Below are 24,989 nucleotides of genomic sequence, written 5' to 3'. Positions count from 1 at the left end.
AGCTCAGTGGGAAGCCTTGGGTTCAATCCCAATACTGAAATAGAGAGAGAAACAGAGGCAGAGAGAAAGAGAGAGAGAGACAGAGACAGAGACAGAGACAGAGAGAGATTGTGGCCTGGGTTACCTGGGCTACACAGTGAGTTCAAGGCCAGCCTGAACTGTGTAGCGAGACCCCAGTTAAAAAGAAAAAAGAATAAAAGAAATTTTATGTTATGTATGTTTTCATAACTTTTAAAAACATATTCAATTTTTTTTTCGGTACCAGGGAGTCAACTCACGACCTTGCCCTGCCAAGCAGGTGCTTGTGCTGCTGAGCTAAATCCCCAGCCCTGCTTTGTTTTTCTTTGAGGGAGGGTTGTACTGTATGGTTCAGACCAGGTTTGAGCTCACTGTGTAGCCCAGGCTGGCCTTGAACTTGCAGCGATCCTCCTGCCTCAGCCTCCCTAGTGCTGGGAGGACAGGTTTGTGCCCCATGTCTGGGTCAAAATGACTTTTGTCAAGTCTGGTTGTTTTTGACACAGAGTCTCCTTCTGGATTGCAATCTAGCCTTGGATTCGTGGTGATCCTCCTGCCTCAGCTTCCAGGGTGCTGGGGTGACTGGCCCTTGCCATCATGCCCAGCCCCATCACACATTTCATGGAGGTTCGAGCTCCAGCAAACAAGCTTGGCTTCCTCCCTCCCCTGAGAGTGATTAAAACGGCCCGGACTGGCACACCACGTCCCGGACAGCAGCCAGGACACAGACAGGACTTCAGCCCAGCTGTGTGGCCAGCTGCTGCTCCTCGCAGGCCAGAGCCCATCGTTAAAACCTTAGGAATGGCTGTGGAGAGCTGTTAGGAAAAATCAAATCAAAACAGCCACGCTTGGTGGCGCACATCTGTTATCCCAGCCACTGAGGAGGCTGAGGCAGGAGGATCTCCAATTCAAGGCCAGCCTGGGCGACTTAGGGAGATTCTGTCTCAAAATAAAAGATAAAAAGGAGCCGGGGATGGCCACCAGCCTAAGGTGAAGCAGCCCCTGTGTTCCGTGATCGGTTCTGTCCCCCCCCAGTGCCCCTGAGATGCATCGGGTGGTGCTAAGCTCCGTCTCCCCCCTTGGGGCATTCGTGCCAAGTTCACCCTGAGAAGCGGGTGCAGGAGGGGGCGTTCATACCTGGAATTTGGCAAATGCTCTAAATAAGGTCCTGGATCTTTGCTTGCTTTGTTGGTTGGTTTGTTTTGAGTTGTTTTGTTTGTCTCTAGATCAAGGGTCAGCAGTTGGGCAGGGGTAAAGCGCCAGGCAGTGAGTCTGACCTGCTTTGCGGCCCGGCGCCCCTGGGCTCAGTTAGCAAACTAGGACAGCAGCTTCCCCCGACACCGACCCAGTGTTTGTGGTGTGTGCCAATAAAACTTTATTTTCATGAACAAGTGCTAGGTCATAGCATGGCAATTTGTGGTCTAGACTTAAGAAAGTGGAACAGTAAATAATGCAGACTCAACTTCAAAACGTGACATGCCGAGGGTGTGGCTCAGTGGCACAGCGCCTGCCTGGCAAGTGTGAGGTCCTGAGTTCAAATCCTGGTACCAAAAAAAATGTGCCAAGTCTGTGTGTGTGGTGGTGGACCCCTGTAACCCTGGAACAGAGGACACAGCTACTGCACGCCTGTCATCCCAGCACTTGGGAGGCTGAGGCAGGAGGATCATTGTGAGTTCGAGACCAGCCTGGACTACACAGTGAGTGCTCAATAGTGCACTAACTTATAAATATTCATTCAACAAACATCTATCCAGGGTCTGGATTGAACGAAGCAAAGAGCACAATCAGGAAGATAAGGATATTTCATTAAAAAAACATGGGCTAGCCAGGCAGAGTGGTGCAGGCCCTGTCACCGGGGTACTCTGGGAGGCTGAGGCAGGAGGATGAAACCAGGTGCTTCAGTACTCAGAGGGAGGAAGGAATGTGGGAAGCGCCAAGCAGGGAACAGGATGTGCGAGTCCGCAGAGGTCACGCAGCTCCGTGCAACTTCTGCAGCTCCTCTTGGGTGTTGTAACTTCGTCTCATGACCTGAGTCATGGCTGGGGCCGAGGCTGGGTCTTCCGGCTCTGCCCACGAAGCTCGATCAGCTCGGCTGGGAGGGAAATGAAAGGAATTAGATTGGGGGCTCACTGTGTAGCCCGGGCTGGCCTTGAACTCACAGCAATCCTCCTGCCTCAGCCTCCGGAGTGCTGGGATGACAGGCGTGTGCCACGACGCTCAGCGAGAGGGACACAGGGTGAAGAAGCGGGTTGGGGGTCGTGGGTCGCGGACCCCGCAGAGCTCGGGGTAAAGTTTGCAAGGGCGGGAAGCCGGGGCTGCAGTAGCCAGAGGCAGCCGCTAGAGGGCCCAAGGAGCTGAGTGATAGGCCCGCCGGTCCAGGGTTAGGAGTGGGGTGGGGGAGTCTAGGTCTGCACCTGGGGGACCCCTGCCACACTCCAGAGGTGGAGGCTTGGAGAGGTGGAAAAATTCGGGCGTCAGCTAGCAAATTCCACTGCCGTCCCCACCCCAGGTACTGGGGTTGGAACCCTGGACCTTTGCACTGAGCTACGCCCCCAGCCCTTTCATTTCATTGTATTTCATTTTTTTGAGATAAGATCTCACTGAGTTGCGAAGAAGTTGCTGGGCTGGGCTCAAACTTTGCAACCCTCCTGGCTCAGCCTCCCACAGAGCAGGGCTCGCGGGCAGGCACCGAAGCGTCTTCCCTAAAGAGCCATAACGCTACCGTCTCTGTGCAGACTTTCCCGTGCTGCCCCGTCTGGCAAAGGATCGTGCGTGTGAAGAAATCTTTCTTCGGGGCTGTGGGGGAGAGGCTGACTGGTAGAATGTTCAGTCCCTAGCACGTACAGCGCACACACACAGACCGAAATGTGAATGTCATATACAGTCTTCCTGTGAATAAATCATGAAATGAATTTTCTGTTGTTGTAAACCTTTAAAAATGTAAAAAATTTAAAAAAATATAAAAGTAGCACTCAGGGAGGCTGAGATAGGAGGACTGCAACTTCAAGCCCAGGCTGAGGTATTCAGCATCTTTTGATTATTTTTTGGGTACCAGAAATTGAACCCAGGACCTCTCGCTGGTCTGGCAGATATATATATATATATATTATTTATTTATTTATTTAGGTCAGGCAGCACCTAGTTATAATTTGAATCTAAAGTGTACTCCAAAGCTCCTGTTCTAAAGGCTTGCCGCCCCCCCCCACCCCCCCGCCAGCTTGGTGCTGCCGGGAGGTGTTGGTACCTTTAAGGGGTGGGGCTTAGCGGGAGTCTGTGAGTCACTGGGGGCGTGGCCTGTAAGGAGCCTGTGGGGCTTCCCAGGCACATGTGGGCTCCCCCCAATCAGATAGAGCAGAAAATGCTGCAGCAGCTGGCCGCGGTAGCGTCCCATGGAAATCCCAGTTCCTGGGGAGGCTGAGGCAGGAGGGTCTCTTTCAGGTTCAGCATGGCCATCTTAGCCAGACCCTGTCTCCGAAAATAAAACAAAACAAAAAATTGCAGCAGTCCACGCTCTGCTCCTTTATATTTCTAATCTCTGTGGTACTGTTTACTATTTGTACATTTATTTATTTGTTTTGCAATCCTGGGGATCCAACTCGGGGCCTTGAATTCTAGGCAAGTGCTCAACCACTGAACCACGTTCTCCTCCCCCCCCCCCCCCCCCCCGGCTTACAGTGTTTGTTTTCAAACTGTTTAAACAGGAGCATGTGTAAGGACAGCCCTGTCATTAACAGGAATCCTGTGCATGTTTAGCTCAAAAGATCTGGAAGCGACCTTGGCATGGTGGCGCACACCTGTCATCCTGGCATTTGGGAGGCTGAAGCAGAAGGATTGCAAATTGGACAGTTGAGTGAGCTCATGACTCAGAACACATTTGGACAGGATGAAGCCGAGCTTGGTGGCTCATGCCTGTCATCCTAGCATTCTCCTAGGAGGCTGAGGCAGGAGGATCACCTTGAGTTCAAAACGAGGCTGGACTATACATAGTGAGTTCAAGGCCAGTCTGAACTACATAGCAAGACCCTGCCAACAAAACAAAACAGGAACAAGGAAGGGATGTACCCCAAGGGTACAGCATTTGCCTAGCATGGGTCCAATTCCCAATACCATAAAAAATGCAAATTCATGTCTGTAAATAAAGTTTTATTGGCACACAGCTCCGTGTAACCATTTGCATACTATCCCAGGCTGTCTCTGCTCTGTAACAGCAGGGCTGAATATTTGACTGCTCTTCAGTCTGCTAAGCTGAAAATATTTACTTTCTCCAACTTTCCAGAAAACGTTTGTTGACCACGGGCTCAGATCAACACCGGTTTCGCAGAGCAGGTGTGTTTTATCGTCCACAGGGTTCACTATTTCCTGTACACGTTGAACCTAAAAGAGGCGGAGAAGCCGGGCACAGTGGGGCCCGCCTGTAACCCTAGCTCTTGTGAGGCCCAGGCAGGGGAATCCTGGGAGTTCAAGGTCAAGCCTGGACCACACAGACTCAGTGAAAACAAACAGCAGAGAAAATATCCCGCACTCACTGGGGCTTGGAGGATTGAAGGCATCCACTCACACACCAGCCTGGCATGCAGTAGGTGCTCAGTAAACACCCGCCCTGGCTTTGATTGGGCATTGGCCTAGGAGCTCACCCATGGCAAGGAACAGGAAAGGCAGGAGGCAGTTCGCATGTGTGTGTGCTCACAGCATGCAAACTGTAAGCCTATCAAAAATTTACTTCCCTTCTTGAAATCGAGATCCTCCTGCCTCAGCCTCCCAGAGTCTGGGAGGACAGGTGTGTGCCAGCGTGCCCGGCCATGCATCCTTCTCTGCTCAGTTCTTCCTCAGCAGAGCCCCCCTTCCTCCTGCGTGGACCCCAGGTTGCAGGGAGAGGGATCATTCCGACCTGGCATCTTTAACAGCCTGGGGCGGCCACCAGCGCGTCTGATTTCCGAGGGTTAAACATTAACTTCCGTGTTTGCTGCCGGCAGGGGTCTGATGTAACCTTCAGCTCAGCCCCCGCCTTCTGCAGCTGGGGAAACGGAGAAGAGAAACTCTCTCCGGACGAGCTTTGTGCACATTGCTGCTGAGCTAGGGCTGGGGTTTAGGTTCCTCTTTATTTTTTGTGCAGACAAACTAGGATGACAGGTGTGTGCCGCCAGGCCACGCCCTACCACCTTCGTCATCATCCTGGTAGCCAATGAATGTGAAGTGACTGACGTCATCCTAATTTGCATGGAAAGACTTCCGCTAGGGGCTGGGGGTGTGGGTGGGGCTGCGGCTGAGCTGCGGGCACTTGCCCTCACTGGGAGGCTCTGGGCTGCATCTAGCACTCGGGAGGCTGAAGCAGGAGGATCGTTGCGAGTTCGACACTAGCCTGGGCTACAAAGTGAGCCCAAGGCCAGCCTGAATTGCACGATAAGACCCCGTCTCAAAAAGACAAAAAACAAAAACAAAAACAAAAAAAAAAATCTTCGGACTCCTTCCGTTTCCCAAGCAGCCACAGTTCTGGCGATCCAACCCCAGGCCTTCACATGGAGCTACATCCCAAGGGAATGTCTCCCCCCCCCCCGAAATAGATCTGGAAAAGAATCCAGAGGATGAGGGATGAAGGGAAGTGGGGACTCAGTCCTCCTCTTCCTGCTGAGAGGTGTCGCTGTGACCCTTGGACCCACCAGCCATAAAGCAATCCTGGAGAGGCTGGCTAGACAGGGAGGGTGGGGACTCTCCGGGGGAAGTCATCTTGCTGTGGGCTGTAGACATGGACTTAAAGAACACAGTGTCCCTGGGTGTGGTGGTGCACGCCTGTCACCCCAGCACTCCGGAGGCTGAGGCGGGAGGATCGCAGCCTGGACTACACAGTGAGTTCAAGGGCTGAACTACCTCTGGAGATCCAGCCTCAGAAAAACCACACGGAACCAAAAGAAAACAAACAAACAAACAAAAAACACAGGGTGTCCATGCCAGGTCTCACAGGAGTTCCAGCCTGCTTAAAAACCTCAGCCCAGCTGGCACGCCCAACCCAGCCTCGCCCCCAGGATGAGGTCACCTTCCTGCCCGGTTCATTCCACTCCAGCCCATGGCTACTGCTCCATGTTCCTTCAGCCTCGGGGCCGCCGCGCTGGCTGTTCCCTGGGCTCTACACACTGTTCCTGGGCCCTCTCCTTTGTCTCCCTGGGCCTTCACTTGGCCACTAGATAAACCCATGTCCATCCCTGTTTTCTCTCCTGGCTCTTCCCCTCTTCTTTTCCTTTTTGGCACTGGGGGTTGAATCCAGGGCCTCACACTGAGCACCATCCTGGCTGGCTCTATGCTTTATTTTGAGCCCGGGTCTCCCTAAGTCACTAAGTTCCCCAGGCTGGATTCAAACTTGCAGCCCGCCTGCCTGGGCCTCCCAGAGTGCCGTGACGGGGCGTGTCCCTCGGCCTGGCTCAGGTTTTTCCTTTTGATCTTACAGTGCCGAGGATTCGTTATGTATTCCATGCTGAACTCAAACGCTCTGTGGAGCCCAGGCTGGCCTCAAACTCGAGGCGAGCTCCCTGCCTCAGCCTCCCGAGTGCTGGGATACCTGCGCCCACCGTGCCCAGCCTGGTGCTTGACAAGTTGAATGGGCTGGTGAGATGGATTCTTCTTCCGCTTTACAGATAAGGAAACTGAGGTAGCCAAGTCATTTGCACACAGTTGTACAAGCAGCAGGGCTCGGATTTGAACCCAGGTCTGCTCTGCCCTACCTTGTGCAACCGAAGTATCAGGTATAAACCAGGTACAGTGGCCTCAAACATGACCGCAGTGCCAGCGGTGGTGCTGCACGCCTCCAAGCACAGCACTTGCGAGGCTGAGGCAGGAGGATCTCTGTGAGTTCAAGCCCCGCCTGGGCTCTCCAGAAATTTAAAGGCCAGCCTAAACTACGTACTGAGATCCTGTCTTGAAAACACGCAAGCAAGCGAAGGATCAAAAACAAATAAAAAAACAAAACATAATGTGACCCCAGCTCCTTGGGAGGCTGAGACGGAAGATCTCCAGTTTGAACCCAGCTTGGGCAAATTAACAGGAATCTGTCTCAACACAGAAAATGCAGGATTAGGGGTGCAGCTCAGGGTCCAGCACTGGCCTGGCTTCCAGGAGGCCCTGGGTTCCATCCCCAGCACTGCAAATACATGGATAAATAAATCTCATATCGATCAGTGCAGATACAGAGGATCACGTCTATGTGACAATAAAGTTTTATTTATAAACACAAGAGGTGGTCCAGAAGTAGCCCTAAGGGTCATGGTTTCTCCATGGACCCCTGTTTGAAGTTATATTTATGCACATTTGACCTTTCCTTCTACAAGTACTAATAGAAAGGGTCTGGGGATTTAGCTCAGCAGCATAAGGGCCTGCCTTGCAAGCACGTGGTCGTGAGTTCGATCCCTGGTACCGACAAGAAAGAAAAGTATTAATAGATGGCTGCTATATAGCAGGCCTGGCTCTGGAGAGGGGCTGAGGCACACAGAGTCTCCTTCTGTCTCTGCCAGGTGTGGTTCACTATAATCCCAGCGCTCGGGAGGCTGAGGCAGGAGGATCCTTGCAAGTTCCAGACCAGCCTGGGTCAGAAAGTGAGCTCAAGGCCAGCCAGAACTATATCCTGTCTCAAAAACAAAACCAAACAAGGAACGGCCTGACTTGGGGGAACAAAAAGCCCACTCTCATTTCTCTGCTTGGGATTTTTGTGCTTTTTTTTCTTTCTTTCTTTCTTTTTTTTTTTTTTAGATAGGGTCTTGCTATGTCGCCCAGGCTGGCCTCCAACTCCCAGTGATCCTCCTGCCTCAGCCTCCCAAGTCCTGGGATTGCAGATGTGTGTCACCTGCTACCTGGTCAGGCGGTCAGGGAGGGCTTCCTAAGGAAGCTGAGTGGTTTTTTAAAAATTGGAGTCAAATATCTTTCATTATGCACTAAGCTAAAGTCAAAATGGATGGAGCATCTCGCTATTAAAACAGAGATATTGGGGCCGGGGATGTAGCTCAGTGGCACAGCGCCTGCCTGGCAAGCGTGAGGCCCCGCATTCAAATCCTGATGCCAAAAGTACATAGATAAAAAAATCAAACATTCAACCTGCTGGAAGACAGAGTCGTAAAACTCTTGAAGACATTGGTGTAGGCAGAGACTTGATAAATACAACTCAGACTGCACAGGAGCTGTCACCGAGAATCAACCACTGGGATCTCCTCTGGTTAAAAAGCTTTTACATAGCAAGAGAAACCACAGAGGGAAGAGACAGGCCACAGTTCAGGGACAAATGTTAGCCAGCTGGACCTCAGACAAAGGACCAACATCTAGAACATATAAAAAAATCCGACTCCCCAAATTTAAACACCTCATCCGAAAACAGGCATCTGAGATGCATAAATACTTCTCAGATGAAGAAACACAAGCAGCAAATAAATATATGACAAATGTTCCACGTCGCTGGTCATTCAAGACACGCAAATTGAAACAACCGGTGAATGGATAACAATGTGGTTCTTGTACCTGGTGGAGTACTACTCAGCCATGAAGAAGGAAAAGCTCGAGACACGCCCAGGATAGTAGACGCACCTTGAGTCCGTACTCTTAAGTGACTGAATCCGACACGTGTAGACGCTGCAGTGTTTCTCTGGTGTAAGAAGCAAAAAGTGTAAATAGGGACCAAAATATATGGTGGATATTGGGAAGCAGGGAGAAAATATTCAAATGGGGGAGGGGAACCAGGGAGAGGGCGGAGGGAGAGAAGGGAAAAACGAGAAAAGAAGGAAAACGTGGAAACAAAGCTTTCATCAGTGTGAGAGGAGGACGGGGCAGGGGAAGTTACACCACGACAGAGACAAACCCTCTGTGATGAATGCCATCATCATGTTTGTCTAAAATGTACCCATAGCAGACTGGGGGTACCAATAACTGAGGGGGTACGGCACCTGTCTGGCAAGTGCAAGGTCCTGTGTTTGATTGTACGTACCAAAATAAATCAATAAATCAAATGTTTAAAAAATGAATGGATAAAATCAGATTGGAAATTTTTTTTCTTAAATTTGGAAGCAGAAAATAAATAGGGAGTTGAGTCTGAGCAGAGATTTGTGGCTAAAAGGCGTCGGCCACAGGGAGATCCAGGAGAGAGTGTCCAAGATTGGGAGCCCAGCAAGTGCAAAGGTCCTGGGGCAGAATCATGCCCCCTCTATGGAGCACTGGATAACGAGGATAAGGTGGTGTCGGCTAGGTTTCTTGCTATTACTGCTACAAATACCTGAGATCATCAAGGGTCACGGCACATCGTGGCTCCATTTTGGAGGTCTCACCCCACAGCCTGTCAGCCCTGTTACATTTGAGCCTGTGGGAGCACAGGTTAGGAAGGAGCTACAGCCTCTTGATGGCCTGAAAGCAAAGAGCTGAAGGGGGGGGGTGTTGTTCCTAATGGTCCCCTGAGGCCACGCCCCCAGTGACCTCACTTCCTTCACAGGCCCCGCCTCTTAAAGGTCCCACTTCCTCCCAGGAGCGCCAAACTGAGGCCCAAGGGCGCCAAACTGAGGCCCAAGGGCCTTTGGGGAATTTACACACATAAGCTGAGGGAGCTGAGGGAGGCTGAGGCAGGAGGGTTGTCACGAGTTCGAGTCCAGGATGGGCTACCTAAGGAGACTGTTTCAGAAAGAGAGAGAGAGAGAGAGAGAGAGAGAGAGAGAGAGAGAGAGGTTCAATCCCAGCCCACAGGGTGCTCACATCCCAGGGGATGAGAATGAGGGAAGACTAAAAGCAAATGAAGAAAAAAACTGCAAATAGTTGAGGCTTCAACAAAAGCCCTGACATGACGAAGAGGGTGGGCACAGAGGCTCCTTTGCTGGGGACAGGAGACGTGGCTCTGCAGCTATTTTTTGATTCATTAAACGGGAAACATTTCCGAATCCATCACCATCCTGATGCAGAGAGAAGGGGAGGGAGGGTGGTTCCGGGTAGAGGAGCTGGCAAGTGCAAAGGCCCTGGGGCAGGAAACAGGTAGCTCAATAAATATTTGTTGACTAAATGAATGACAGATGCTTTGGGAAGAAATTGATTGCAGGGATAGGGCAAAGGGGGACACAAGGAGGGCGACGGCTGAGCACATCCCGGAGTGTGGACTGGAGGTTGTCACCAGCACAGGTGCCAGCAAGGAGCTCCAGGCTGAGAGACCAAGTTTTCTGCATCCTGTTCTGGGAGTTGACAGGACCGTTGTAGGGAACCTGGGCTCTGCAGAACCCAACATCCGGGGACACTGAGAACGACAGTCTCCGAAAGTAGGGGACAGGTCATGGCAGCGCTGAGACACCCAGACTTTGGCCTTTGCCCGGTTCAGCTGCCAAAGCACAAAACGCCCCGATAACTGTCTTCCCACCCCCTCCCCCGTGCGCCCCTGGTGACTGGCCCTTCACGCTGTCCGTCAAACCTGTCCACCAATCAGCACCCGGGGCCGGGCTGGGTTTTCCAGGGCACCTATTTCAGCATCTTTTAGGGGTGGTGGCCCGGGCACAGAGACAAGCGACGGCCACCCAGGGGACCTCAGCGGACGTGGCCTGCTGGGCCCATGAATGGGGTTTTAGCGGCTGGCAAGGTGAGCCCTGTTGGGGGGGTCCTGCGGAAGGGGGACCCGTGAGGTGGTGCTGTGGCCCCGAGACACAGGTGGGAAACTGAGGCCGGGTAGAGCAGGCAGGAGCGGGTGGCTCATGCTGCCCTCCCTCTCTCTAGCTATTGCAATGAAGCCTGCCCTCGGTGTGGCCCCGCACGCCTGTCATCCCTGCGCTCTGGGAGGCTGAGGCAGGAGGGTCCCGAGTTGTAGCGCAGCCTGGGCAATTTGGTGACTGAGCGAGACCCTGTCTCAGAATTTAAAAACTAGACAAGGGCTGGGGGAGGAGCCCTGGGGAGGCTCTGGACTTCATCCCCGGGGCTGCAAATAATCATGAAAGAAAGAAAATGAGCAGCCGGGCTCCTGCCCCACCCCCACCCCAGCAGGCACAGCTGCAGGGGGGGCCTCACCCCTTCTCTCCCGGTCCCAGATGGCGTCACCCGCCTGTGCCGTGGGCCCCATGGACAGCCTGGAGCTGCTGGACCTCCTCTTCGACCGGCAGGATGGCATCCTGCGGCATGTGGGGCTGCCCGAGGACCCGGTGAGCCCGCTGGGCCCTGGGGACCCCTGGCTGTCCCTGTGGGGGGAATGGAGGCTCAGAGACAGCCAGCGCCTCGCCCCGGGCCACACAGCCCCTCACTCCGGCCCTCTGTCCGCCCCAGCAGGCGCTGCCCGGCTCTGACTCCGAGGACTTCCTGAGCGCCATCCTGGGCCCCCCGGACTCAGCCCCCAGCTCCCCCACCTGGTCCCCCGCGGCCAGCGATAGTGGCATCTCTGACGACCTGCCCTCCGACCCCCAGGACAGCCCCCCACACGGCGGGGCCCCGGGCACCACCCCGGCCGGCTGCTGTCCTGCCCACCTCCCCGGCCCCCCAGGACCCCCGCGGACACTGGTGCCCCCCGAAGCCTCCGTGGCCATAGACCTGGGTGAGTCCCCGGGGACAGATGGAGGGGCCATCCCAAAGATGGGGTGACAGAGGCCGGTGAGGTTAAGCGAGAACCGAGCTGGTCACACCTATCACCCCAAGTCCTGGGGAGGCTGAGGCAGGAGAAATCCCCAATTCAAGCCCAGCCTGGGCAACTTAGCAGCTTCTTGAGACTCTGGCTCTAAATGAAGGCCCTGGGCTCCATCCCCAGCACCTCAAAAGAGGAAACCATAAAGGACAACATATCACGGGGTGTCCGGGCCTCAGGCCGACCCAGGGCTGGGGTTCGGGCTGTATCAGATGGCAGATCGATAATGATTTACTCCAGGGACATTGATCGGCACCCCAGGGGAGCTGTGTGGCCGCTGGTGTCCTTTGTCCCTTCTCTCAGGGGCTTTTTACTGGACAGTGGGTGACACAGAGACCCAGAGAGGGGCAGTCACTTACGGGTGGACGTCACCCAGCTCCTCCCTGGCGGACTGGAGCTGAGGCCTCCCGGCCGCGTGTGGCTCAGAGGCTGCGAGCCCACTGTGTGCCGGGTGCTGGGGGCGAATCTAGGTCGCCAAGGGGCCCAGGCTGGGTTCCAGCTTCCTACCCTCCTGCCTCAGCCTCCCGGGATGCTAGAGTGACCTGTGGGCACCACTACGTCCAGCCCTCATGTCCTGCAGTATTTTTGACTATGGGGGACAGACTGAGATGCACCAGGATGAATTTAAGTTCTGTCTCACCGCGAGGGGAAACTGAGGCAGAGGCCGGGCTGCGGTCCTCCGCCTGACCCCTCCCCTCTTGACCCCTTCTTTCCCAGCAGACATGTGGGGTGCAGGCGGCCTCTACCCCGAGCAGCAGGCCGGCTCGCCCTCCCGCTTCAACCTGACCGTGAAGGAGCTGCTGCTGGCCGGGGGCAGCGGGGACCCGGTGAGCGCTGACCGGGCCCGCACTGGGCGGGCGGCCTCAGCAGGAGGGGGACAGGGCGGCCCAGGGTGACAGAGAGGCCGTGGGCTCCAGCTCTCGGCCATGACCGTCCCCTGCTGGAGGCTGAGGCAGGAGGGTGGCTGCGAGTTCGAGGCCAGCCTGGGCTGCACAGCGAGAGCCTGCCTCAACACACACTAAAGACAGAAGCCGTGCGCGGCCCGGCGCGGCTGACCCCCGTATTCAGATGCTGAGCTGGGGACGGGCGGCCTCGCGACCTGCCCAGCCAGCGCTCCCTACTCTGTTTTGAGCCAGGGTCTCGCTAAGTGCCTGAGTCAGGTCGCCCCGGCTGGCCTGGAACCTGGCACGCTCCTGCCTCAGCCTCCCCCGGGACCAGGTGACAGGTGTGCGCCTCTGTGCCCTGCCCCGTCCTCGTGCCTTCTGGTCTTCCTCCTCTTCCTCTTCCTCTTCTTCGCCTTCTTCACTTTTGTTTCTTCTTTGTTGTCTTTTCTTTTTCTCCTTCGAGACACGGTCTCCCTGTGTAGTCCGGGCTGCTCTCTAATTCTCAGCAGCCCTCCTGCCTCAGCCTCCCGAGCGCTGGGAGCACGGGGAGCGCCACTGGGAGGACGGGGAGCACCACGGGGAGCGCCACTGGGAGCACGAGGAGCGCCACTGGGAGGACGGGGAGCACCACTGGGAGGACGGAGAGTGCCACCACGCCCGGCAGCACTTTCATTCCCTAACCCAACCCGGCATCTCGGTGACCGCCCACCTCAGGACAAGGTGTCCTGCTCCATCTCCTCCTCCATCTCCTCCATCTCCTCCTCCTCCTCCATCTCCTCCATCTTTTCCTCCTCCATCTTCTCCTCCTCCTCCTCCATCTTCTCCTCCTCCTCCTCCATCTCCTCCTCCTCCATCTCCTCCTCCTCCATCTCCTCCTCCTCCATCTCCTCCTCCATCTCCTCCTTCTCCCCCTCTTCCCTCTGGCCCGTGGCATGGACGGGCCACGCCTGCCCATCCTGCTCTCTGTTTGCCTCCTTTTCCTCTCTTACTGGGCTGTGCACCAGCCTGGAACAGTGCCTGGCACATAGTAGGTGCTCAGGAAACAGCTGTCAGTGATTTTTGTGGGCGACTGTTGCACCTATCTCCCCTGTCCCTGGGAGACTCTGCAGGTCCAGTTCTAGGAAGCAGACGGCCGGCAGGGTCAGAGGCCAGGCGATTCCACGGCCGGTGGATCGGCCACTGCTCAGATTCGCCGCCTCCCCGCTGGCCTGGGCTCTCGCTCGGCCCCTGAATCCCACGTGATTCTCCTGGTTTTTCCACAGCAGCAGCAGCCACACCTGCCCGCTGCCCACCTCCTGCGACCCGGGCACGGCCACTGCCAGGAGCTGGTGCTGACGGAGGACGAGAAGAAGCTGCTGGCCAAGGAGGGGGTCACCCTGCCCACGCAGCTGCCCCTCACCAAGGTGCGCCGGGGGCACTCTGGCCCCAGCTTTCCCTCAAGGTGGGGTCCGCCCTGAGTCCGCCCTCACTGACACTTATGACACTGTCTCTCCAGCCAGAAAACGGGGTCCCCCTAAATTCAACCCAGAACTCACAGCACAGGGCGTTGCTACGTAGCTGAGCTGCTCAGGCTGTGTTCGAATTTGCGATCCTCCCGCCTCAGCCTCCCGAGTGCTGGATGACAGGACCGCAGGCAGCGCCACCAAGGCTGTTTTGCGATGGCGTTTGCAGACTGACAATCCTGACGGGCAGGCGTGGAAAGGCGCCGAGCCTAGGGAGGGCCACACGGTGGTGCCGCAGCACCGAGGCCAAGGAGGCGGCAGTTACTAACTTTATATGATGGGGGGGGGGGACCAGCGGCAGGCCTGTCATCCGGGCACTCGGGAGGCTGAGGCAGGAGGATGCAGGTTCGAGCCCGTCTTGGGGAACTTAAAGAGACTCTATGTCACCGCACAGTACGAGGAGCGTGTGCTGAAAAAGATCCGCCGCAAAATCCGCAACAAGCAGTCGGCCCAGGAAAGCAGGAAGAAGAAGAAGGAATATATTGATGGCCTGGAGACGCGGTAAGCGGGGACCGCACCCCACGCCTGGGGAGGGAGGCCCGGAGAGCGCCTGCGGCGAGACTGGCTGGCCTCGCAGTGCCTCGGGGGGCCTCGGGGCGCTTTCTGCCCTGGATGAAGATGTGGTGCCCCGGCCCGGGCCGTAGCTCAGCGGCACAGCGCCTGCCCGGCAAGCGCCAGGTCCTGAGTTCGAGTCCTAGTCAAAAAAAAAGCTATGGCACACTGCTGGTCATGCCAGCCCTCCAGGAGGCTGAGGCAGGAAGATCTCAGGTTGCAGCCCAGCCTCGGCAATTTAGCGAGACCCTGTTTTAAAATGAAAAACCAACAAAGGGCTGGGGATGGAGCTCCGTGGGAAAGTCATGAGTTCAAGTCCTACAACCGAGCCATAATAAAACACCAGAGGGCAGTGCTCATTGTGACCGGAGGATGACTTTATTCAGGGGTGCAGCCCTGTTGGGGTTCCTGTTTTTGTTTGTCTTGTTGATGCAGGATCTCACCGTGCAGGGCAGGCCGGCCTTGAGCTCACTTTGAGGCCCAGGCTGGTCTCGAATTCGCAGCAATCCTCCTGCCTCAGCTCCCTGTGCTGGGGTACTGGGGTTTTCTATTTCTCCCCAAGTTGGTTTACACCTGTCATTGTTTCCTGGGATGTTGTCCGTTCAAATTCATTCATGCAAAATTATTCCTAGTTATCTCGTCTCTTGCTTTCTTTTTTTGGGTACCAGGAATCGAACTCAGGACCCTGCACTTGCTAGGCGGGCACTGTGGCCACTGATATGTACCTGGCCCCCAACTGTATTTTCTTAATTCACTGATTTTTTCCCCTTCTTTTCTTTTATATATATATATATATATATATATATATATATATATATATTCTGCTTGAACCCAGATCCTTGTACATTCTAGACAAGGATGTTGCCCCTGAGCTATGTCTCCCAACTCTTTTTATTTTTTGAGATAGGGCCTCCCTAAGTTGCTGAGTTGCACAGGCTGGGCTCAAACTTAAGATCCTCCTGCCTCAGCCTCCCGAGTGCTGGGATGACAGGCGCACACCACATCCAGCTGCACCCCCATTTTACAGATGAGGGGGCTGAGGCCAGAAATGGAAGTCGCCCAAAGTCTGAGGGAGAGAGTGCCAGGATGTGGTCTCCTCTAAGCCCCAGTCACCCGTTCCTAATCTTGGGGCTCCACCTCGACGGGCCCTCTCCCCAGGGGAGAGGGGGACCCAGAAACCGACAGATCTGGCTTTGGTCCTGGCCCCGCACAGCCACCCACATGCCTGTCACCCCAGGGACTCAGGAGGCTGAGGCAGGGTGGCTGGAGCCCAGGAGATGGGAGTCAGCCTGGGTAACAACCCAGCAAGACCCGATCCCGGGAAAATAAAACTGAATACAAAGTCCTGGTCCCGTCAAAGCCCACCGGGTGGCTTTGGACAAGTGCCTGCCTGCCGCTGCCCGTGGGTCCTCTGGCTGCAGAGTGGGCATAGCGGGGTCACGGCATGGCAGATGCCATCTGAATGTCACTGTCCCTGCAGCATGTCCGCATGCACCGCCCAGAACCAGGAGCTGCAGAGGAAAGTCCTACATTTGGAGAAACAGAATCTGTGAGTGTGGGTACAGCCCGGGCCAAGGGTGGGGCCAGGGGAGCAGCCCGGGTGTCCCGCAGGAGAGGGGGTGACGGGCTCGGGGCCAGGTAAGAGGAGGGAATGGGGTGTCTGTCTCTAAAGGAGGCAGGCAGGGAGAGAAAGGGATTTGGATGAGGGGCCTTGACGGGTGTGTAAGAGTTCACTGGGGAGAAGGTGGTAAGGACTGTATGCCACAGGCGGAGGCTGGCAGCAAGGAGTGTCGGGGGCCGCTCCTCACTCTGTCACGTGGATGAGAGAGCTGCACCTGTGTAGTCCACGTTCACAGCGGGGTGGGGAGGAGGCCTGTCATTGCGGCACTCAGGAGGCTGAGGCAGGAGGGTGGCTGTGCCAGGTCAGCCGGGGCTCTGCAGTGACGGCCGTGGCCTCCGCTTCCTCCCAGGTCCCTCTTGGAGCAGCTGAAGAAGCTGCAGGCGCTGGTGGTGCAGTCCACCAGCAAGTCTGCCCAGACGGGCACCTGCATCGCCGTGAGTCCCTGGCCGGCACGGTGGGGGGCTCTGGTCTCAGCATGGGGGTCACCGTGCTGCCACCCGAGGGCAGCAGAAACTTTCAGTCCAGCTTGGTCCTCTGGTTTCCTGGGCCTCAGTTTCCCTCCTGGGTGCTAAGCAAGCTGGGGGGGGGATGCTGGGGTGACGCACCCTGGCCTGTCCCCTCCAGGTGCTGCTCCTGTCCTGTGCCCTCATCATCCTGCCCTCCATCAGCCCCTTCGCCTTCAGCAAAGCTGAGCGCCCCGGGGACTTCGCGGCAGTACGAGGTGGGTGGGTCCGGCATCGCGGCACTCGGGTGCCAAGCGCCAGCCCTCCCTGGGCAACTTAGCAAGACCCTGGCTCAATGAAAAACAAGGTTAAGGGGGCTGGGGATTTAGCTCAGCAGCATAAGCGCCTGCCTTGCAAGCAGGTGGTCATGAGTTCAATCCCTGGTACTGATAAAAAAGAAAAAAAAAAAAAAAAAAAAAAAACAACAAGGTTAGGGGCTGAAGCTCAGTGCAAAGGCTGTGGTTCAACCCTCAGAGTTAAAAACAAATTTCCTCAGCACTGTTAGTCCCGGGGGTGCAGGAGACCCCTGGGAAAGCGATTCCTGAGCTTTCCAGGGCTGGAACAAAGGCCTCACCCACCCTCCTGATCCCTGCACCCTGCTCAGTCTTCTCCAGGACGCTGCACAATCAGGAGGCTTCGCGTGTGGCCCCCGGGGACGTTGCACCAGGCCCTGACACCCCAAGCTCCCAGCCAGATGCCGCACCCCACCAGGGGTCCCCAGGCAGCCTGGGGCCAGACTGGGGGGGCAACGCCACAAAAGAACTGGACAACTCAAGCCTGGCTCTGGACAACACGACGGACGAGCTGGGCCAGGCCACCGTGCTGGATTGGGCAGTACCCGAGCCGGTGCCGAGCCCGGGGCGCTCGGGGCTGGAGGCGGCAGGGGAGGAGCTCTGAGCACCCCCGGGACCTGGTCTGGGCGCTTTGGGGTCCTGGCATGGATGCAATGGACCTTGGCAGCGTGAGGCCAGAGAGTTCACAGCTGCTCCCAGGACCGAGGGAGACCCCTAAAACAGACCTCAAAGGACCAAGTGTGAGAAGCACCCCAAGAGACCCCAATGTCCCCCAGTACCCCGTGAACCTCTTGGACGCTGGTGTGGCCACAGCCACCAACACCCCCTTTTCTAAGACTTTGCTTGTGTTTCAATAAAGTATTTTGACAGAACACGGCCAGCTGGGGAGGGGAGAGGGGTGAAGAGGACTTTGGGGTTCCCCGGTCTCCCCAAACAAGGGGCAGGGCCAGGTCCCCTGTCCTTGTTGGGGTGGCAGTGGATGGATCCAGGGACCCTAGGGGACCCATGAGGCAGAACTCGTGGGAGGACCCAAGGACACAGCTGGGGAGGGACAGGGCCCTCAGGGGAGCTGCTGCTGTGGCAGCTGTTGGGGTCCCCCCTCACACAGCGGGGTGCACAGCCTGGGCACGTGTGGACCCAGGACCCACCCTGGGGACGGAACCAGGGCCTCTGCACTGAGCTGCAGCCCCGGCCTCTCGTCTTTTGTTGTTGCAGGATCTAAGTTGCTCAGCCCCCAGGCTGACCTGGAACTGCCATCCTCCTGCCTCAGCCTCCTGAGGGCTGAGGGACTGCCGGCGTGAGCCACCCCGCCTGGCCACGCGGGGCACTCTAATGCATTCGGATGCTTTTATTGTGCTGGTGGCTTGGGGGAGCCCTCGGAAAGTGGGGCGCAGGCCCCTGGGCTCCCCTCTGGAGGGTCTGTGGAGGTGGCTTTGAGATAAGAGAGGAGGGAGGGGGCCCGGGCACGAGGGAACCCAGTCCCTCGGGGGCTGGAAGCCAGGGGGGCCCAGCCACCCTCCCGGCCAGTCCTGAGTCAGAGGGCGGGGTCGGCAGCTTCTGGGGGGCTGCTTCCCGGGCCCCACTGCACGGCCCAGAGTCAGAGGAGCCAGCACCTGAGGGCCCCGGGACAAAGCCATGTCCCAGGTGACACCGGCAGGGCAAAGTACGCACAGTTCCTAGAGAACACCCCGCCCCGCCCCCGCCGGCTGGTCAGCTGGGCCCCACCTCGGCCTTCAGCCTTTTGGGGGGCGGGTGGGAGGCCGGGCTGTCGGGCCGCTCCGCTTTGGGGCTGCGAGGCTGGGGCTTGGGCAGGGCAGATGCACAGCCGTTGAGCTGGGCCGTGGGCTCTGTGTCGCTGTCATCTTTGGGCTCCAGCTTGGGTGCAGGTGGCCGGGGCAGCGGGGGCAGCGCCCGCTCCACCACGCGGGGCCCGTGCCAGGAGGGGATGTCCAGCCCCAGATGCCGCATGAGCCCGGCCATCACGTCGTCCACGTAGCCGTGGATGCGCAGGTCGGCCTGGCGGTCCTGCGGGGTGGGAGGGTCAGCACGGGGCAGGGGGTGGGGGCACCGGGCGGGGCAGGGGTGGCTCCGGGCACCTACATGCTTGGTGGGCTGCAGGTTCACGATGACCAGGCGGCCACCTCGGCGCTTGGTGGCCAGGGGCAGGTTCCCGCTGGGCCGGATCTGCAGGGAGGTGCCCAGGGTGACGGACAGGTCCGCGTTCCTGGGGACAGGGCAGAGGACAGGGGCTGGGTGCCAAGGCCCTGTCCCCCTGCCAACACCAGCGGTAGCCCTGGGGTCCAGCTGAGGCCTGGGCACTGCCCCTACCGAGAGCCCAGAAAGAGCAGTGGACCTTGGCTGCCCGCAATCGAACTCAGGACCAGGCAAGCACTTGACCGGCTGAGCTGAATCCTGGCCCAGAAAATCACTGTGGCGGCCTAAATCCCTGCTGGGGACACCCGCCCAGGGTCATGGGCGGGGACGGAGGCTGGACCTTCCCCTCCAAGGAAATTTTCTTAACTTTTTTTCTTGCTTTTTAATTTTTTTGGTAGTGCCGGGATGGACCCGGGGCCTTTGCACTGAGTTACATCTCCGGCCATCTTTATCTTTTTGAGACAGGGTCTCAGTCACTGCCCAGGCTGGGCTTGAACTTGCCATCCTCCTGCCTCAGCCTCCCAGAGTGCTGGGATGACAGCCGTGTGTACACCCCGGGTTAGGGAGCCTTCCTCACCCAGCCTCCGAGCCCATCCCTCGCCCTGCGAGCTGGTCAGCTTGGGCTGCCCGTCCTCTGGTCCGTCCCACAACCCGATCGTGGGCCCAAACAAGGACGTCAGACCTGCTGGCCTCGTCGGCGAGAGCCAGGTCCCGCTCGGGCAGCGAGTCCTCCCAGTCCAGGATGGTGTCTCTCAGCTCCCCGCTGCAGAGGAGAGTCCAGGGTGAGTGGGTCCTCAGCCCCACGGGGGCCTGGGCCTTGGGGACGGTCACTCACCGGCAAGCCCGCAGCCCCCGTGCCTTGGCCACGGTGCAGAACCGGCCAGTGGCCTTGAGGCCCATGGTCCCCACGACCGTATCCCGGACATACTGCCTGCGTCAGAGAGGAGAAGGGTCAGTGAGTCCTGCGCGGGCCACCTGTGGGCTTTCACTCTTCCGTCTTTCTGAGACAGGGTCTCACTGTGCAGCCAGGCTGGCCTTCGGTCCTCTCGAGAGGGGAGAGAATAGCCAGGTGCAGAGGCCGATAATCCCAGCATCGCAGAAGGCTGAGGCAGGAGGATCCCCAGTTCGAGCCCACCAGGGCGACTTGGTGATTTAGGGCCAGGGCTGCGGCCACCACCAGGGCCGGGGAGGAAGGGAAGAAGGGTCACCCCAGAATTTTCCGAGGGCCTGGCCCTGCAGGCACCATGACTTGGCCCCAGGAGACGCCCCAGTCCTGGGTCCCCGGCCAACAGGCTGGATTCTGCCTCCTCCCTGGGCCTTCCTCCTCACGCCCCTGGGACTTGGGGACACTGCTTGGCCTGTGCAGGTGACAGACCTCAGGGTCAGGTGCCGAGCACCCCGCCTCCCCAACAAGACACTCACCTCTTACACTTGGCACATTCTTCTACGAACATGTTCCCATGTAGCTCAGCGAGTTTGTCCCTGCGGGGCAGGCAGGGGAGTGAGCGGTGACCCCGCTCCTCCCCCTCCTCTCCTCCCCCTCCTCCCCTCCCCCTCCTCCCCTCCCCCTCCTCCCCTCCCCCTCCTCCCCTCCCCCTCTGTGGGCAGCTCCAGGGTCATCACCTGCCCAGCCTGCAGGAGGCCCTGGCTTCCCGCCCTCCCGCTGGGTGTAAAAAAAAACAAAAACAAAAACCACCCTTGTTCCTCACTGACAATCAACATAAAATCAAAACAGACAGATACTAACAATGATAGGCACAGGCCAGTCATTATCCCAGTTCTCTGGGAGGCTGAGGCAGGAAGGTCCTGAATTCAAGTCCAGCCTGGAAAACTTAGTAACTGAACAAGACCTTGTCTTCAAATTTTAAAGTCTGGCTGGAGCTGGAGCTCGGGGCGCAGGGAACCCCGAGGCTCAATGGGGGGCGGGGGCGGTACCTGGGGAAGCCCGAGCGCACGTGCAGCCCGTCCACGTTCTGGCTGACCAGGAACCTCAGCAGCCCCACGCGCTCCAGCTGCACCAGCGCCATGTGCGTGCGGGTGGGCCGCGCGCTCTCGAAGGTGGTGTCGAACCTGGGCGCCAGGCCGCGCTCCTCCATGGTCCACACGCCGTGGGGGCCCCTGGTGGCCACGGGTGGAGGGCGGGAGAGACGGCACGGAACGGGAGAGCCACAGACAGGGCGACAGAAAGAGGAGGAGACACAGGCACAATGGGAGACGAAAGAGAATTAGAGATTGGGGGTCGCAGAGAGACAGGAGACAGGGTACATGTGCAGGTGAGCGTCAGTCAGTCACTCAACAAACACTTGGTTACTGCTGCTGGGGTTTTGTTTTGGGTTTTGGTTTTGTGAGACGGGGTCTCACTATGTAGCTCAGGCTGGCCTTGAGCCCTTGGCGATCCTCCTGCCTCAGCCTCTGGAGTGCTCGGATTACAGGGGTGCGCCCCCACGCCCGGCAAAACCCTTGCTTTTCAACAACTGTTGTCTAACATAGGCTGTTACACTGGGGATTTCAATCAGTATATGGCCTCATGCCCCTCATTTAGGGATGAGGAAATAATTCCCAAAGGTAAAGCCACTCGCCTGAAACCAACTCCTAAAGGAAAAACGTAGGTCTGCGTGACTTTAACTGTTCCTGATACTGAGTTTCCCTATAGAACAGAATCCAAGTATGTGGCCGGCCTGTTTATCTACAGACTACATTTCCCAGCATGCTGTGCCACTAGGTGAGATCAGGTGACCAGGTGTTCCCAACATTCCTTGCACTAGGCAAGATGTGATCAGGTTTTCCCAGCATTCCTTGGAGTTAGGTTCAGACCAAGTGACCAGGTTCTGGCCAGTAAGGGAAGTAGGATATTGGCTGTAACTTCATGGATGGGTCTTCCCCATCCCTAGTACCAGGGGCAGACAAAAGGCACTGGGGTGAGCTCTGCTCCTCCAGGAGCAGGAAGGTGGGCCCACCTCAGTTTCCCCTCGGTGCTCACAGACCTGAAGTCAGGGATGCCTGAGGCAGTACTGATGCCAGCACCCGTGTGGAACACCACATTGGATGACTCCCAGATCAGCCGGGCCAGCTCCCACACCTTCTGATCCAGCTCCTCCGGGGGGTCAAAGATCTGCCGGAAGACAGGAATGGAGGGGCCAAACATGTCTCCCGGGTGACAAGGCCACGGGCCATGGCCTGCCCGTTTTCACCTTGCCCAGGGAGGAGAATGGACAGGAAAAGGCAGCTTGTCCTTATGGCTCTCTTCTGCCCTCTGCCCTCAGCCCTCCATGGCTCCCACTGAAGCCCAAGTCCTCTTGCAGCCCAAAGGGGCCTGTATGACCGCCTGCCCCCCCCTCCCCTCCTCCTCTCTGCCCTTGTTCCCTCTGCTGCAGCCACACAGCCTGCTCACTGCTCCTCTACCATACTGGGCTCCATGCTGCCCCAGGGCCTTTGCACAGGGCATGTGCTCCACCTGGAACGTTCCTTCCCCAGATCTAGCCATGGCTGTCTCCTCCTTTAGATTATGGCTCAAATGTCACCACCTGGTTTTAATGAACCTCTCCTCTTCCTCACCCACTGAGGAGGGATTTAGCCTGTTTTTGCTGCCTGCACCTCTCCACTTGGATCATGCCCGGGCTTCAGTAGGTGCTTAAGAAATATTTGTGGAATAAAGTGAGTAACACTGGCAGGCCAAGATGGGAGACGGAGACCTGGGAGGGAGGCGACTTGCTCCAGGCCCCACCGTGGGGAGGGGACAGTCTCTTGCACCTCTCCTCCTGGGGCAGGGATGGGGAGCCCATGGCACGTGTGCTGCAGCCCGCTCTGTTAGCACTGAGAGCTCTAAAAGCTTCCCCATCCTAGCGGCTGGAAGGACCTTGGTGACACACTGTGTCCAGGCTCTGGGGCAGGGATGGGGAGTCCATGGCATGTGTGCTGCAGCCCGCTCTGTTAGCACTGAGAGCTCTAAAAGCTTCCCCATCCTAGCGGCTGGAAGGACCTTGGTGACACACCGTGTCCAGGCTCTGGCATCTCTGTCCCGTACTGGGACTGCATCCTTCTCCTCCCCATCAGGCCATCAGTCTGTTCCCCACCCGGATCCCCCTCGCGGCCCCAGGTAGGGGACCCCAAACCCGGGCAAGCCCCGTGCAGGGCGCTCCAGGGTGTCGCCTCCTGCGCCCCGCTCTCCGGGAAGTCCCTCCCATTGCCCAGCTCAAGTGCCTCCTGATATTCCCACAATGCCCCGGTTTCTGTCCTCAGCCCTGCTCTGCCCGTGGACGTGGAGGCGACCCTCGGGGGATTCCCCGCCGCACTCACCTCGGGGAGCCCACACTTTCCTTTATCGGCATAGGGCGACAGCCCCGCCGCGTAGTTCACCGACATCGTCGCTGCTCAGTGGGAACAATAAAGTTTCCCTTGTTGAAGCTGGTTCCGCCGGAAGTGGGTCGGGACGGCGACGGAAGGAGGAGCGGTGTTCCTCCCCCTCTTCCTCTGTGGCGCATGCGCCTTCTGGTGACGCTAATGCCGCCATTTTAGGTACTGGAACAGAGTAGCCCATTAGAATAGCTAAGACCCAAACTGTCCAGGGATTGGGGCGGGGAGCTGGGTTCCAGTCACCTCTAAAATGGGGAGGAAAGTGGCCAATGGTCCCTTTCAGTTTTTACACATTAGGAAGGAGGGAGTCGCACACAGTGGAGACCCTGGTGCAGAAGAGGGCTTTGGATGAGTCCTGCCCAAGCGGATGGGGGGCATGTGCATCTTATGGGGACCCCCGCCTCCGCTCCCCCTGGAGATCAGAGCTGATCAAGGTCACTGGTGCTGGTGGCCTTGAAGAGCCAGTGAAGAGACACGTGCTGAGGTCCTGCCTGGTGCCAAGTAGCAGGCACAGCAGAACCCTGCCCACGGGTGACCGGCCAGAGTGACCCAGGGGGCCTGGGGCGTGCAGGGCGACACCGTGCGGGGCAGAGAGGGCGCTCCGAGGGGCTGCTGACCCAGCTGGGGACCTCCTTCCCGGAAGGGGCACGGGGAGCCCTGAGTGCAGACTGGGCGGGCGTTAGAGGGGCGCAGGAGCGGCCTGCAGAGGTGCACAGGCAGGCGACCCTGGGGGAGGCCGGGGTGCAATGGCAGGGTGCAAGCCGAGATCGGCCCAGCGATGCTGGGAGGAGGCCGGTGTCTTCCCGCCAGAGCCCAGGGCCAACAGCACCCCGGCTGCCAGCGGCCTCCTCCCTGCTGTCTGTCCCCAGCCCCGGGTGATCGGGTGTCACCGGCGCGCACTGGGCGCCGCCCTGCGGCCGCGGCCCAGCTGGGAGTGGGTAACCGGAGCCGCGGGCTGCAGCCGCAGGAGTAGGGAGCAGGAGGGCGCCATCGGGGGGAGGCCTGCAGCTGGAGGTGGGCGCTGGAGTCTGACCCAGCCACCTTGTCTGCACCCCCACCTCGGGGGTCTGCAGGGTGTGGCTCTGTCCCCCACTGTTGCTCAGCACCCCAGCGGGCACCACCTCCCCCAGGAAGCAGCGCCAGGTCTGCGGGCACCGCCCCGCCCCCACTCCCCCACCCCCCCTGGGTGGGAGGGTGGGAGTGGGGGAGGTGTGATGGGGTTTCCTCAGTCAGGGGCAGGGGCAGAGGGCCGGGTGCCCCACAGTGAGCGGCTGGTCTGGTTGGTAGAGGGTGGGCGCGTGGGTGGGTGTTGGGCGGTGGAGTGGACAGGTGGGTAGCTGGGTGGACAGAGGGACGGACGCACGAGTGGATGAATGAGTGGGGCAGGTGATTGGGTGGGGAGATGGGCTGGCGGGTGGGTAGGCAGAGGGACGAGTGGGTGGGTGGGTGCTGGTGCGTGGCCCGGAGCTGGGGCCCATGGCCGGTGGGTGGCTGGGCCGGAGGGAGTTGG

The 24,989-nt window shown here is 58.1% G+C and overlaps 2 protein-coding genes and 1 long non-coding RNA gene across 14 annotated transcripts; 1 reads left to right on the top strand and 2 right to left on the bottom strand.

Annotated features, from left to right (window-relative positions):
- Positions 1-1,366: 1,366 nt before the first annotated feature.
- LOC134471060 (uncharacterized) lies at positions 1,367-5,461 on the bottom strand. The gene is made up of 2 exons (XR_010040410.1): positions 4,904-5,461; positions 1,367-2,107 (listed from the first exon to the last, which is right to left on the bottom strand). It is a non-coding gene; the product is annotated as an uncharacterized LOC134471060 (long non-coding RNA).
- A 5,001-nt stretch (positions 5,462-10,462) lies between these two features.
- Positions 10,463-17,844, top strand: Creb3l3 (cAMP responsive element binding protein 3 like 3). Of its 8 annotated transcripts, none has more exons than XM_063228824.1 (10): positions 10,463-10,591; positions 11,034-11,144; positions 11,404-11,530; positions 12,338-12,444; positions 13,764-13,904; positions 14,398-14,504; positions 16,036-16,104; positions 16,526-16,610; positions 16,801-16,897; positions 17,284-17,844. In XM_063228824.1, exons 1-10 carry the CDS (start codon positions 10,565-10,567, stop codon positions 17,574-17,576), a joined length of 1,164 nt encoding a protein of 387 aa, XP_063084894.1. In that variant the 5' UTR covers positions 10,463-10,564; the 3' UTR covers positions 17,577-17,844. The 8 variants fall into 8 exon arrangements, with proteins under 8 accessions (XP_063084894.1, XP_023418744.1, XP_013002928.1 ...); XM_023562976.2 differs by having other exon boundaries at positions 12,335-12,444; XM_013147474.3 differs by having other exon boundaries at positions 11,269-11,530; positions 13,767-13,904.
- A 461-nt stretch (positions 17,845-18,305) lies between these two features.
- Positions 18,306-23,578, bottom strand: Sirt6 (sirtuin 6). 5 transcript variants are annotated; one of them, XM_063228825.1, is made up of 8 exons: positions 23,423-23,578; positions 22,084-22,238; positions 21,062-21,244; positions 20,549-20,608; positions 19,962-20,057; positions 19,809-19,889; positions 19,073-19,196; positions 18,306-18,997 (listed from the first exon to the last, which is right to left on the bottom strand). In XM_063228825.1, exons 1-8 carry the CDS (start codon positions 23,486-23,488, stop codon positions 18,683-18,685), a joined length of 1,080 nt encoding a protein of 359 aa, XP_063084895.1. In that variant the 5' UTR covers positions 23,489-23,578; the 3' UTR covers positions 18,306-18,682. The 5 variants fall into 5 exon arrangements, with proteins under 5 accessions (XP_063084895.1, XP_063084896.1, XP_063084897.1 ...); XM_063228826.1 differs by having other exon boundaries at positions 22,111-22,238; positions 23,423-23,577; XM_063228827.1 differs by lacking the exon at positions 23,423-23,578 and adding an exon at positions 23,119-23,296 and having other exon boundaries at positions 22,111-22,238.
- Positions 23,579-24,989: the final 1,411 nt, after the last annotated feature.

Source organism: Cavia porcellus, unplaced genomic scaffold, assembly GCF_034190915.1.
Source record: "Cavia porcellus strain 051 isolate PalLab524CR breed Dunkin Hartley unplaced genomic scaffold, mCavPor4.1 scaffold_17, whole genome shotgun sequence".
Taxonomy (NCBI): Eukaryota; Metazoa; Chordata; class Mammalia; order Rodentia; family Caviidae; genus Cavia; species Cavia porcellus.
Note: the sequence above shows the minus strand (reverse complement) of the source record. Positions and strands in the feature narration are given on the sequence as shown.

What these genes read in the sequence shown, in the direction of transcription:
- Creb3l3 (XM_013147455.3), top strand. Translation starts at nt 10,565, where the DNA reads ATGAATGGGGTTTTAGCGGCTGGCAAG. An exon ending in CTCCGTGGCCATAGACCTGG is followed by an intron (nt 11,531 to 12,334) that starts GTGAGTCCCCGG and finishes CTTCTTTCCCAG; the next exon opens with CAGACATGTGGGGTGCAGGC. An exon ending in GGACTTCGCGGCAGTACGAG is followed by an intron (nt 16,898 to 17,283) that starts GTGGGTGGGTCC and finishes CACCCTGCTCAG; the next exon opens with TCTTCTCCAGGACGCTGCAC.
- Sirt6 (XM_063228825.1), bottom strand. Translation starts at nt 23,488, where the DNA reads ATGTCGGTGAACTACGCGGCGGGGCTGTCGCCCTATGCCGATAAAGGA. An exon ending in GAATGTGCCAAGTGTAAGAG is followed by an intron (nt 20,058 to 20,548) that starts GTGAGTGTCTTG and finishes TCTCTGACGCAG; the next exon opens with GCAGTATGTCCGGGATACGG. An exon ending in CGGGGGCTGCGGGCTTGCCG is followed by an intron (nt 19,890 to 19,961) that starts GTGAGTGACCGT and finishes TCTCCTCTGCAG; the next exon opens with CGGGGAGCTGAGAGACACCA.